Source organism: Molothrus aeneus, chromosome 5 (genome assembly GCF_037042795.1).
Source record: "Molothrus aeneus isolate 106 chromosome 5, BPBGC_Maene_1.0, whole genome shotgun sequence".
Lineage (NCBI taxonomy): Eukaryota > Metazoa > Chordata > Aves > Passeriformes > Icteridae > Molothrus > Molothrus aeneus.
The window spans coordinates 14,077,910-14,091,164 of record NC_089650.1 but is presented as its reverse complement, the minus strand read 5'-3'; the positions used below and the strand labels follow the sequence as shown (position 1 = coordinate 14,091,164).

The 13,255-nt window shown below is 37.5% G+C and overlaps 1 protein-coding gene across 1 annotated transcript in view; it reads right to left on the bottom strand.

Annotated features, from left to right (window-relative positions):
- Positions 1-4,969: 4,969 nt before the first annotated feature.
- The window catches only part of KDM7A (lysine demethylase 7A), a 61,442-nt gene continuing 53,156 nt past the window's right edge, over positions 4,970-13,255 (bottom strand). Inside the window, exons 16-20 of the mRNA XM_066549588.1 lie at positions 12,799-12,947; positions 12,461-12,669; positions 12,043-12,128; positions 10,662-10,938; positions 4,970-9,986 (exon numbers count right to left, since the gene is read on the bottom strand). Of these exons, the coding sequence (XP_066405685.1) occupies positions 9,892-9,986; positions 10,662-10,938; positions 12,043-12,128; positions 12,461-12,669; positions 12,799-12,947 (816 nt within the window). The 3' untranslated portion in view covers positions 4,970-9,891. The remainder of the gene's footprint in view (positions 9,987-10,661; positions 10,939-12,042; positions 12,129-12,460; positions 12,670-12,798; positions 12,948-13,255) is intronic.

Below are 13,255 nucleotides of genomic sequence, written 5' to 3'. Positions count from 1 at the left end.
GGGTTGGAATGCTCTGCTGACCTCCGACTCCTTCCCTCACCAGTACATCCCTGTGGTCCTCATCACATTAGCAAAACAAAAGTTTCGATTCAGCAGCACAATCCAAAGCCTTCACCTTCAAAGAATTCCTGCACAGGAGAAAGCAACTCCCAGGCAGCAGAGAAGCCCACAACAGGCTAGGACAAAGCAAGATCACTTTTTTCCAGAAGAGCACTGGGAGTTCTGAATCATCCTAAATCTTGACCAAGGATCCCAAAAGAACAAACCACAGCAGCATCTGAAAACCCTCAGAAGAACAGGGACGTATTTAAAGATACACCACTGTATCAGCTGAGGCATTAATACTAATCTCAGAATTATCATATGCATGTTCAGTATATGAACTGGCTAGAAGTAAAGGGTAGATATGGTGTGCAAATCAGAGCAAATTCTTCCCTTAAAAAAAACCAAACAGTGGTGCTTCTAGCTAGAAACCAATCCTATTATGGCCCTGTTACTTGCAGTGATTTCTATCAACCTAGTCCTCCAGGTATTAAGCCTGTTCAGTTCAAGCCCTTCATGCAGGTGAGAGTGAAAAATCTAGTATTCCTGTATACAATTAATAAAAAATTACTTCATTTTATATATATGCTTTCCTTTCTATTCTCTACCACTATGTACATTTTGATCTGATGAGTCAACATGACATCTTTAAGATATGAAGTTGTACCTGTGCTCTAGTGCTTCAGCTAATGACTGGAGGTATGGGCTCCACAGAATGTTTAACAGATCAGTGATTTCTTTTTTGTGTTGTTCCCAATCTTTAAGTCCTTTTCAGTGAACCACAATAGTGCAGCACAGAATAGCAACTCAGCTTTTTCTTCAAGCCATAAACTGTAAAATATAGTGAGAGTTTGCATCAGTGCAGAAAAAAAAAATACAGAAGTGGCTGAATGTCCCAACCAAGGGGAAAAGAATTTAAGTATTTTAAGATTATTGACAGCACTATTTTGGTGTCTATTGAAATGTGTAGTAAAAGGATTTGTGAAGACATTCCTTTAATTATACCTAATATTACTAGAGTTTGGTAGCCAATATTTTTTACTGTTCAAAATTGAGGCTAGTGGCAACAGAAAATTAATGGCAGCATTACTGAAAACAGTCTATAAGCTATCAGGGCATAGCAGTGGCCCTGTATTGTGAGGTTTGTATGAAGGAAATGTCTTGCATCACAACCATGAGTGCTGCACAGAAATTCCCACTCTCCAAATACTTCAGTTGTTCCAACACAAATCACTTCTGCTTAAAAACCTCATTCACAAGGGAACTGGGATGTGTAACACAAGGTATCTTTCATGTTCTGTATAAACTGAACTTCTTAAAGTGAAATCCTCCTAGTAGTGAAGAGAATGTATTAATAGAACCAGTGTCTAAAATAACTTCCTGTAGCACCAGAAGAGGTTTGTTACACAGTGGTTTTGAGTTTTCCCAAAGCATCTCACCAATTCCTCTTTTCTGACCTGCTGCCAAAGCTGGAGAAAAAGGCATCCTTCACATGCCATGTCTGATTTGATGCTTGGTCCCTCTCCCAAGAGTACAGGTCAGCATCACTTGTGGTGCTTAATGCCAGGCCCAGCTGTCCAGTAGTGTCTGCAACACGATCACCCCAATTCACAGTAGTGCACTGCACAGCTCACAGAGTTTTCTTCTCCCTACTCCCAGCAGACCTGGGCTGAATACAAACAGACTTGGAAGCAAAATGGTTCCACCCAAGGAAGAACCTCATCTGAACAACAAGTTCTGACATTACTTTTAGGACAACTGGCATGGGAAATACACTTTGAATGCTCTCCTTCAAGAGGTGGAATGCTTTAACACATAGGAACAGCTCTGTTCAGTAACCACATCATGATGGAATTTAAAACTTTCTACAAGAGCTGGTTGAGCACAGGAAAAGTTCTACTGGGTCAGAACTGTGACAAAGCAATTCAAACACCTTTTGTAAAAAGCAGAAAACCCTTTGTAATGAGAAATCAACCTAAGAATGAAGCACAAGATTTAATATCTTCATATTAATGCTTGGTTGAAACTGCTGCCAAATTAAGCCAAAATTTCCACAACCCACATCCTATTTGAGGAGACCAGAGCAGCAGTTTCTAGAGTTTTGTTGGCTTTTAGCTTAACCAGAACAAAAAGCCAACTTGTCACTTTGTGACTTACCACCAAGGTGTATGATTCATGGGCAAATGTTTCTTCCAGACAGATATCACATTCTCCAAGTACAGATGGGAACTTTACTCACACTCATTGCAGCAAAAATTTCTTACAAGGAATAAACTTTGGGGAAAAGCATCACAAACAAGCAGACTCTTTGTATACTGGTTTTTTTTTAGTTGACTTAAAAGTTCCAAAGTAGAGTATTTTTTCCAAGACCAAAGCAAATACAGCAGAAGCAGTACAGATAAATAGATCTATTAAGCCAAACACAATTCTTTGAAAAATTGCAGTAGTCATTCTAAAGACTGAATATAATTGGCTTTTGAGAAATCAGACCTTAGTCTAGACAGAGCAAACTGTGCTATTAGCCAGCTGTTAGGTGGTATACTACAAGCTCTGGCACTGACAGATTTTATTCACTGTCTTGACCACCAGCTGTTTTTTCTGCAGGTAAAAACTTCAGTCACTGCCATTGTAGAAACCAAGGAGTTCAACAATCCTGGTTGTATCAGGAGTAACAATAACATTCTGGTTTTAGTTTCAGTCCTCGTTAACTTTTGGCTTGAGACACCTGACATTACTTACCAGCACTAAAAGTGTAATTGCAAGGGTTCCCAGGACAAATACTTCTATATAAAGAAAAAACTAAGTTTCTACAGAAACTAACACTCAGCATGATTGACTTTACCATATTCATGCTATTAGTCATGTTTCCATCATGAATCCAAGCGTCCACCTAAACAAAATGAACCAGAAAAGGTTTGGTTGAACATGTTACCTCATGAGCCACCACCACAAAAGCTTCACAGCTTAAGCAGGTCAGGACAAACCCTCTGGAGAGAGCTGAACTTCACTAAATGTACAGAAATGGAAAGCCAGTACTGTAGGCACTTTACCAGTGGGTACTTCACCTCAAACACAGCAGAATACTATTGATTAAAGACCAAAATCAGTACTTTGGTCTTCAGATACCAAGATGGGTATCTTCTTCATTCCCTGACTTTAGAAATTCAAATCTTTTGCTGGATTTGGTAGCCTTGAAATCTTTAAAACCCTTATGTCCCTCAGGAAAGAACAATCCAGGTAATTATTTCTCCATTCTCTACAAACAGAAAGGCAGAAGAACTGACTTTTAATGAAAATATGGCTCCAGCTGCTGAAGGCTGTCCAGCAGCATTTAAAGCAGCACTTGAGATATTTCACGTTTTCCAGTGTATTATCCTGTCTCACTAAATAGCTGAGACAGGAAAAAAAAATCTCTGAAGTGTAGCTGGCAAAAAACAAAAGGGCAAATAGTAAAGTTCCTTCTTTAGGTTTTCATATGGATATGGAGCTTGTATTTGTGGCCCACTAAGGAGCTCTCTTAAGTCTATCACTTGAAGACCAAAACATTGGTCTGAGCAGTGAGCTGAGGGTGACAAATCCAGATGAGTATTTGATGGAAATGCATAGGCTGTAGCATTGCTATTCAATCACAGTGATTAAGACTTTTCCAAAATATGCAGTTGCTCTGACAGACAAGCAGCTCTTTCAGATCTTTGGCAAATCTTGGGCTAACCAGATTTAAAATCAGTTTTAACGCTTTAATTGAAAAGATGTAAAGGCATGTCAAAATTCAATGGGAACAGATATCTGGAGTATAAATATTTCATCATCAACCCCTGTACTTGACTCTATTTTTCCCTCCACCCAAATGAAATTTGTTTTTGAAACAGCAGAGAAGTTTCTGCTCCCCAAATCTGCAACTCTATCATGTTTTAAACTTTAGGCCACACAACTCAGTTTGTCATTGGTTTTCAACTGTCCCATTAGGCAGTACATGGTTTGATGAGCTCAGCATTCTTGTTCTTTTTCTGTAAAGCACCTGGCACAATTCAGATCTCCTATCATTACAGTCACCCAGAAATTCTCTGTAAGCCAGAAGCCAGGCTAAGGAGCAAACCTGAGCAGCTGAACAGGATGCTGATCTCAAACCCTTCTGCCATCTGATTCTTCCAGTGCCACTGGTGCATCATTCACCTGAGGCTGCCCTGACTGACCCTCAGCAGGGCAATGCAGCAGGTCAGTGGGGCACAGGAAAAGGCTGCACACCAAGCTGCAGGCTGGGGCAGCCACACTTGCACCACCCCAGGGAAGCACCCACATGCAAACACTGCACTGCCACAGGAGCCAAAATGGGCAGCTGCAAACCAGATGATGATGTCTGGAGGGAAAAAGCAGCAGGGAAGTCCTCCAGGACAAAAGCAAGTATGGCTAAGCATATGTAAGTGTGAAAGAGAAAGCTCTTCTTGCAGAAACTGCACACACTTCAAGGAAAAAGAAAAAACCAAACCAACCAATAAATCAAGAGCTGAGTCAGCCATCAGTAGCATGAGACAAACCTGAACAAAAACCAAGAGCAAGAATACAAAAATACCATTTGACACCCTTCTTACAAATCTAGATCTGATAATATGATGAATCACAAACACTTCCACCTCCTTTTATATTAGGATTCAAAAAGAATATACACATCTTCACAAAATGCATTTAGTTGCCATATAATATACTTGGATTGAAATGAAATTTGCACTTTGAAAAATTTTTTTAAATGGTATGAGAATATTCCCTCACATTTCTCCACCAAATTTCTTCTTTAAAATGTAACAAGCAAAGGGCACAGAGATGGGACCTAGAAAAGCATTTTTTCTCCTGATGATACTCTGTACATTTTACTGTATTTACACTGAAGGAAATGAGCAGAAGTCTGAAGAAATTAAACACTTTCCAGTGCTAAAATCAAAACATAAGCATACAATTTTTTAATTTCAGTATTTTAAAGTACAGAAAGTGGAAACTATGAATATCAAATACAAATTTAAACAAAGCCACTTGTCCTCCCCTAGAATAATCAATGTGAACTACTTATAGAAACTTACAAATTTAAAGTAAAATCAAAACAAAATAAATACTGTACATACACTTTCCCTGCCTGCAGGCAAAAGAGGATGGGAAATACTGTTATGAATTGAAAAAAATGCTCTTAAAGCTGCAGCATCCCATTTCCCAGCCAAATACTTAACACAGTAGTGCGTTTCTGTAAAAAGGAAGACACACATACACCGACCCCTACTGAACAGACAAGCTAACATTTTCAGAAACATTAAGAAGGAAAGATAGAAATTAGACTATGAGAGTAGAAAAAGGAGGAAAAGACAAATGGGCCAGCAAACATTACTACAAAACTAGTAAATATAGCCAAGAACTAGCCCCGTTTTTTGTTTGGTTTTTTTTTTTCAAATTCCATGTTTGTTTTTTTTAAAAAAAAGATTCACCAAAGCATTGGCAGCAATAGACATTTCCCAGCAGAAGTGACAATACATATCAATATAATCTCTTAAAGTGATCCCTTTCATTCCCTTCCCACAGCATGAAACTCTTATGGCTTAATTTATATTAAAAGTAGAAAAAGTCCTTTTTTTTCCAAACAGAAATGCAGCCTATGAAGAACATGCATCTCCTTATCAGTGCTACTTTCATTTCCCATCCACTGCATGACTTATCATTCATACTCTCCCACAAAGAGGGTTACCAGGGTGGTTTTTTGTTGGGTTTATTTTTTGGAAAAATGGATGTTGCAGCTTTTCATCTTGTTTAACAATAAACAGTAAGGCCCTTGGTTCCATTTGTATTTCTTCTGTCAAAGAGTAGTGCTGGGCTCACTCAGCCCCAGAACTACCAACAGCTTTTAATGGTCTGGAAGTATTCTGTGAATGACACTCTGGAAAGACACAAGGCTTGGGGGTTGTGGTGGGAGTGTGAAGGGATACGTGGGCACGTGGAGCCTAAAGAGGGCAAAGCCACTGGGTCATTCTAGCTCTGCTTAGGCTCCACAGCTACCAAAAAAGGGGTAGGCAAGATTCCCACCAGCTCTGGCTTTGAAATCCTGCAAAAATTTTCAACACTTGCAACTTTATGGTCTCTTGAGTGAAGGCAGCTTATGCCTTAAGCAAAGCCAAAGTGTCTAAAATGTGGCCGTGACACTGTGCTCTCTTACATCTCTACCAAAGGTAACACAAGCACTTCAACCACCAAAAATTAAAAACAAAAAATCAAAACCCCAAACCCCCCCATGTGATCAGAAAACAACAATTTTAACTCTCAATATCTAACCCTTCCAAAATTCTCTTTAAGAATGAATTCATGTAGAGTATTATAGGTTGCATAGGTAATCTACCTCAGAGGTCAACAAAGGCTACCCTGTAGCCAGGGTTTATTAGCAAGTATAATAGGAAAAGAAAAGGGAAAGTTGCTGGAAGAATCTTGGATATAGTTTCTAGGTGGTCTTTCCATTTTCATGTTTGTTTCTTTTTCTGCAATTGTAGGAATGTGAGAACTTAAGAGAGTGGGAAAACCCCTACAATATTTCATTTCCTATTCTGCCTACAAAAACAATTTTTTTAAAAAATGAGTTTTATGCCAAATGCAAGTTCTCTGACTTTTCAAAAAATATTACCCTTGAAAAAAGTTACCATAGCAGGTGTCATTTGCTGTTGTCCAGCCAGTGTTCCCTACTCCCTCCCTCTTCCACCCCAAGTGAGACAGCAAGGAAAAAAATTGGGCTTTTTCTCTCCACTACAACAACACAAGGTTCAGTCCATCTACAGAAAGACTGGTGCAGAAGTGATTTCAGCTAGAATACAATAAATATATCTCTACATACAAGTACACAAAACAAGTGAGGTCACCACATCCTCTTCATGAGCTACCAGGAGATTTCTTTTTTCTTGTTTGTTGTTTTTGCTTTTTTTTTTTTTTTTAAATACTGCTCAACATGGCAATTTCTTTTGAATTATTTGTTCTGAGTTGGAACATCAGATTTAACTTCTGCTGGAAGCATGGATATTTGAAGAAAATGGGAATGAACCTCTGCCTGTTGACAGCCTGTGAAGAGACTATGACATAAATTCATGACAGTGGAGAGCCACTCAGAAAAAAAAAGTTAGAAAATTAGAGCAATAGAAAGGATAAAACCAAGAAGAAATAATATATATGGGTCCAGCCATATCTATATTTCAACTGTAAGATACAGATAAATAGTGTGGATGGTCAGAAAAGAGACTCTGTATAAACCAATCACATGTACAAGGAAAGCATACTCTGTATTTGAAAATTCCTTACTCCAGATTCTATTCTGGCATACTTTTACTTCAGACAAAAATCTGTCTTTAAGGAGAGAGAATTCATTCTTTATTCTGCTCTGAATCTGATTGCTGCCCTAAACTGGAATTTTCTATCATTAGAAATTGCACAGCCAGCAGGAAGGAAACAGTTTGGTTCAATATGCTAAAGCTGAAACAGTTTCCAAAGCCTGGCAGGCATTAAACCCATTTGCTCAAGTTTAAATGAAGAGAAAATTTATATGGGTATATAATTTTAACTAATATTGACAACATACTTTTACTTACTTTGGTGAGAACATATTAGAAGATAGTTAAAATATTCTCTTTTAACTATTTCCATCTAGAAAACATAGCACCTGAGAACAGCAAGTCCTTATAGTCATTTTCAGCACCTGTAGAATACTACTTAGCTTATCTTCTGCTTTTTACAAATCCTTGACTACCTCCATTCCCAATATTCTAAAGGTTGATAACTTGTGTTAAATTAAAAAAAATTAAAAGACTAAAAACTTGGTTTTGTGAAACATTAATTAGCAAACAAAAAATAGTTTAAAAATTCACCTATACAAGTCACAGAAGAAGTTAAGTCATCATAATATAAAAGCAGGGCTGCAAAAAACACTCCTAAACTATAATTTCCAAGCTCCAGACAAAGTAAAGCTATGAAAGCTACCTGACTTTTTTTTGCAGTGGCACTGTATTTTGATGTTTCTCCATTTAGAAACAGGATAACATAGTGCTGCTAACTGGTTCTGACCCTGCAGCAATAAAGAACACCTGACATCAGAACTATTTCCACAAATTTCTAAACTCATTCATAGTCTAGCCTAAATAAAAATAATTCTGCACAAATATTCCGGAAAATAAAAGTGACTTTGTTTTTAAACAACAAGAGAAAATTATTCCAGTATAGGATATGGAGGAAGGAAAAATTGGTGTGGAAAATTAAAATCAATTTGATAACTTGGATAGCTATGCAGGAGTATTTTTACTCTTACCAATCAAAAAAAAAAAACAAACCATAAACCCCAACCAACAATATTGTTGTCATTAGCATATTGACATTTACATTTTGGCTGGACCCTGCAAAATGCCCTTTTTCCAGAATCAAGTAAAAGTATTCCCCCTTTCTGCCTTCATCCCCAACCCTTAAAAGTTAAATATTTAATTTTATATTACAGAAAAATACAAATTTTAAATCAAAATTATTTACAATACTTCAGAATTGGCATTTGCTATCAGCTCTGTATGAAGGCTGACACAAATGGTCATTCTGATACCAGTAAGCTACTTAAATGCTTATATATATGGACCAGTTAAGACTTCTCATTTGTTGTCTTGCCCAGCTTTGAAAGCAACACACATTCTCCTGCTTTCATGACTCCTCAGTAAAATGTGTTTAAAGTACAATAACAACACTTTAATGCTTCTTCCATGCTACATTAAGGAAAATGCCAAATCTTTTAACTGCAATGTGTATCTTATGAGTTACTTGAGAGCAACTGTTCTGAAGAAACATTTATCTTAACTGATGCCCCCGTTCCTCCAAAAGATGTATTGGGTCTTCCTCCTTTGTACCAACTGTTAAATAACTAGTACAAATACAATTTCAGGGAGTCTTTTTACACAAGAAAATCATCACAGACAGATCATCAGGAGGAAAATATGAACTCAGATTTGGAGGAAAGAGGTGTATTTTAAAACAAGTTAGCTACTGGACCAACATAAGAAAATTCTTCTGTCTTTAGGAGTCTCTTCTAGTCCATTAAATAAATAAATCTGATATTAAAAAGGACAGGTCAAAAAATAATCAAGCTGGCAGAGAATACGCAACTTGCAAGTCAACAGAAGCCCAGCCAATAGCTTACAAAAAGCAGGAAAAAAATAATAAGATTCCTTATGCCTTAATTTAAAAAATAATTAATAATGCATCTCACCCCTATTTAAGACTATAACCTGAATATCAAATTTAGGAGTCCAGACTAATCACAATTAATGTGGCTCTCCACTGCACCAAACACACATTATCAAAACAATTTAAAACTTTCACATTATTAAATCTAAATTAATAACCCCCCACAGAAAAAGTCTTCCAAATAAATAGTTTCTTAAATGAATTTTAAAGTTGTGAAAAATCTATCAGAAATAAATTATTGATAAACCACCTTCATCATCTTCCCCTCATTAATTTAGGTCAGAAACTACCAGCAACAAATGATATTCAAGCCCTGATGAGAGACTATTTCTCACAGTCCATGTCTCTCTGAAGATTTCCCCGTTCCCGTATGGTTATTGCTGAGCAGGTGTGGCACAGTGAAAATGCAGCATTGGGTTGGGTTTTTTTTGTGTGGGTTTTTTTTGTTTTTCCTTTTTTTTTTTTTTTTCTTTTTCTTTCTTTCTTTTGTTCATCAGGCAGTGTTTTCTATGGTACATGCAAGTCTGCTTCAAGCAGAGGAATAACAGCAGCTCCAGGCTCTGTTGCCCTCAATACTGGTCTGTAGGAAAGACAGCAGTAGTACAGGTAGCAGCTACATTAAACAAAGAAGCGTGCATGGCCATTCCGGTTCAGCTTCAGGATCTTCCCAAGGCGCTGTTTAGCAGTTGCCATTCCTTTCTTTGGACGTTTGCCTGAAAAACCCAAGCAAGGACTTCAGTCAGGAATTTCAGGATAAATTTTAATCGCTGTACAACAATGGTGAAACCCAGCTTTGAAGGTGAAGTGAGCAAAATTTTCACCGGAATCAGTTTGAAAAACAAACAGGGAACCAGAATAGTTAAAAAGAACACCCCCAGGAACTATTTATCATAAATAAAATGAGTGTACTATTACTATCAGCTCTGTATGAAGCCTGACACAAATGGTCATTCTGATACCAGTAAGCTACTTAAATGCTTATATATATGGACCAGCTAAGACTTTTAATATTTACAAATTTACAAAAATATTTACAAATGTTTCCACTCTAGGATGTAGTAGGGGAGAACTTCAACTGAGCTTCTGGAATTTTATTCAAGTTCTTCTTGAGTAAACTACAGAATATAAACTAGAAACTAAAACCTACATAGTATGCTCATCAGACTATTTCTGAAGTGTTAAGAGTTTCTAAACCTTCATTTCAATAAGCTAATCTGATTCAGGCCAGTTAGACCTCTCTTAATTCCAACCTCTTCATATTCTGTGCCAAAATCTGAGTGTCCACAGCATGCTCACTTTGTATTTTCCCTCAAGGTCTAATCCTGTCCTTTACTCAGTTTCTGCATTTAGTATTTTACTTCCCTCCCCCATGCCCGCTCTGGCATTACCTTTTGTTGCCTGGTTGCTGATGGGGGGTGGATTTGATGCTGGCCTCTTCGTCGGGTGCAGTGGTACAGACAAGGACGTTTCCCCATAGGGCCTGTCAGGGCTAAGGCTGCCATCACTCAGCTGACACTCTGCTTGCATCAGGCTGGAGTCTCGTGGGTATTTGCCATGATGAAAACTCAAGCTGTTGCTGTGGACTATGCTTCTGTTTTCCTGAACCTTAAAACTGGCTTCTGATGCACCCTCCTTCTTGATATATTTTTGAGTTTTATTTGCATCCTAGTATGGAAATGAGAAGAAAAGATGTACAAGTTAGTGGCTTCTGGCTACAGGCTCACTCTGCTTTTTCCAATTATACTACTGTGACTTTGAAATAGGTATTTCAGCAGTTCCACCAGAATCTGGCCATTTTAGGAGTCCATCATTTCTTTTAGAATAGATACTTCTTAAAGGTAACACAGTTTTTTTGCAAGCTTTTCCACATGCACCTAAGGGCAATGCTACAGTTTAAGTACACATACTAATGTACTCAATTCCTCTACTTCTTGTTTTCAGTTTGCAGTGACCAAAACAAATGCAATTGTTCTTGATTAAACCAGCCACTATAACAAGCCACACCATAATCACGGACTACTTTAAGAGGTGATTTGTTTTCAAAATTCAGCTGATGAAAGAATAAATGCTAAATTGGGAATTACAAACCGCAAAGGAGTACCATGCAGTCAAATATTCTTACAAAGCAAACACCACAAAGCACACAGTTAAAAACAGTGTTAATGGCTGTAATTTTGCAACTTTAGTTGTTCAAATTAATTATTTTAATACTTCTAATACAGAGAAGTTCAGAAATACTAAAAAAATTCACAGTATAGAAAAGCTCAGATTGTCAAGAGTGTAAGGCACAAAACCTTTCATTCCTTGCTGGACTCCATTTGGACATCAGAAAACAAAAATATTCCTACCTGCTAGCTGTTGAAAGCTATCAGTTTAGCAGTACCAATTTCCTAAGCAAGTATTTTTACTATAGATACTATCAACATGTTCCATGTGTTCTGATGTTCTAGTTGGGAATAACAATGAATAAACAAAGTGCTTCCCCAGTTAGAATTAATATAAATTCACACATTTTTAATACAGTATTTTTTATTTTTCAAGATATTGCCCTGAGCACCTTAAATTAGGCACTATGAGAAAAAAGAATTTGAAAGAAAAAACCCAAAACAACAACAGTGAAAAAATCCATGACAAAAATAACCCGGTTACCAGAAGTATCTGTCAGATACACAGTGTTTAAAGACCAGTCCACCATGCCTTCTGTACTTAAAATTTCATGATCTCTTCTCCTATAAAAATGTGTTCAATATGTTCTAAGTATTGCTTTACCTGAGGGGTAATCCTCGAAGCTTCATTCAGGTGTCTCGTCCATGCTGAAGTTCCCAAGTCTCCTTCCTCCTCCTTCACAGACCTACCTAAAGAGAAGTTCAACAAGTTTAAATTTTAATACTTTCACTCTGGCCACAACTTTCCCATTCTTGTAAGTATACCACAAAACTTTTAGATGGAAATATTTAGAAGGGGTATTCTGATAATAAGCTAAGTTTGCTCCAGTTTTCAGAAGTAATACTTTTTATAGAAAAAAACAACAATGCAAACCCACAGAAGACACCTTTTTAAATGTCAGCCTGATTGATTTAAAAGCTACTAATCTAATAACTACAAATCTAAAAATGTAACTTTAAGTGACTATTCTGAACACTGTCCCAAAAGCAGGGAGCAGCAGTTCCTCAGTTCAGACACCTACCACATTCCATGGGTTTGTGGCTCTGAGATGGCTGTCTGTCTTTATGCCGACTCCTGGGGTAGCTTCTGTGTTCCTGAAGAGAGGCTCTTTTATTTGTGCAGTCTGTGCTTTGAGTATGACCTGGTAAACATGTAGTATAGTGCAATCCTGCCATAGAAAGCATGCCCTGAATAGCTTCTTCTTCTGTACTTGTCGAGGTAGGACATTCCCTAGGAAAATCAAGGGAGTAGTGAGCAGTTCAAAACAGAAACCTCTGAAGGACTGATTTTTACATTGCTATCCATAAATACATGCTAAAAGATCTAACAGTTCATAAAAAATGCTCACAATGTGCTTACTTTTTACTGGGAGTTTCATTTCTGGATGGCTTCTGGGTATTTTGACAAAGGTCTCTTGTGACCTTAGATTCCTCTTTGAAATTTGATGTTACTTCCTGCTTCTCTTCATCACCTGAGCTTTCTGACTCCTCTGTGGAGGAATCCTTCTGCTGAAACAAGAGGAAACAGTATGCAGAATGGTTACCAGACCTCCTAAGTGGAGACTCTACTGATGCCTTAGGGTTCAGTTTTAATATTTTTCAGATTCTGTACTGCTTTAGTGTGTAGTTCTGAGCTTCATATTAAGGGTTGGTGAGCTCTCTTCACAGAGTAGGGAGACAAAACAATTCCTTTCCTAGCTTGGGACCAAGGACAAATGATCCAAATTCCAGGTCCAAAAGCATAAACAATGTGGACTGAAGAGAGAAAAACAAGAAGGATGGCACTGCCTAAGCTAAATCAATAACTGGACAATTAA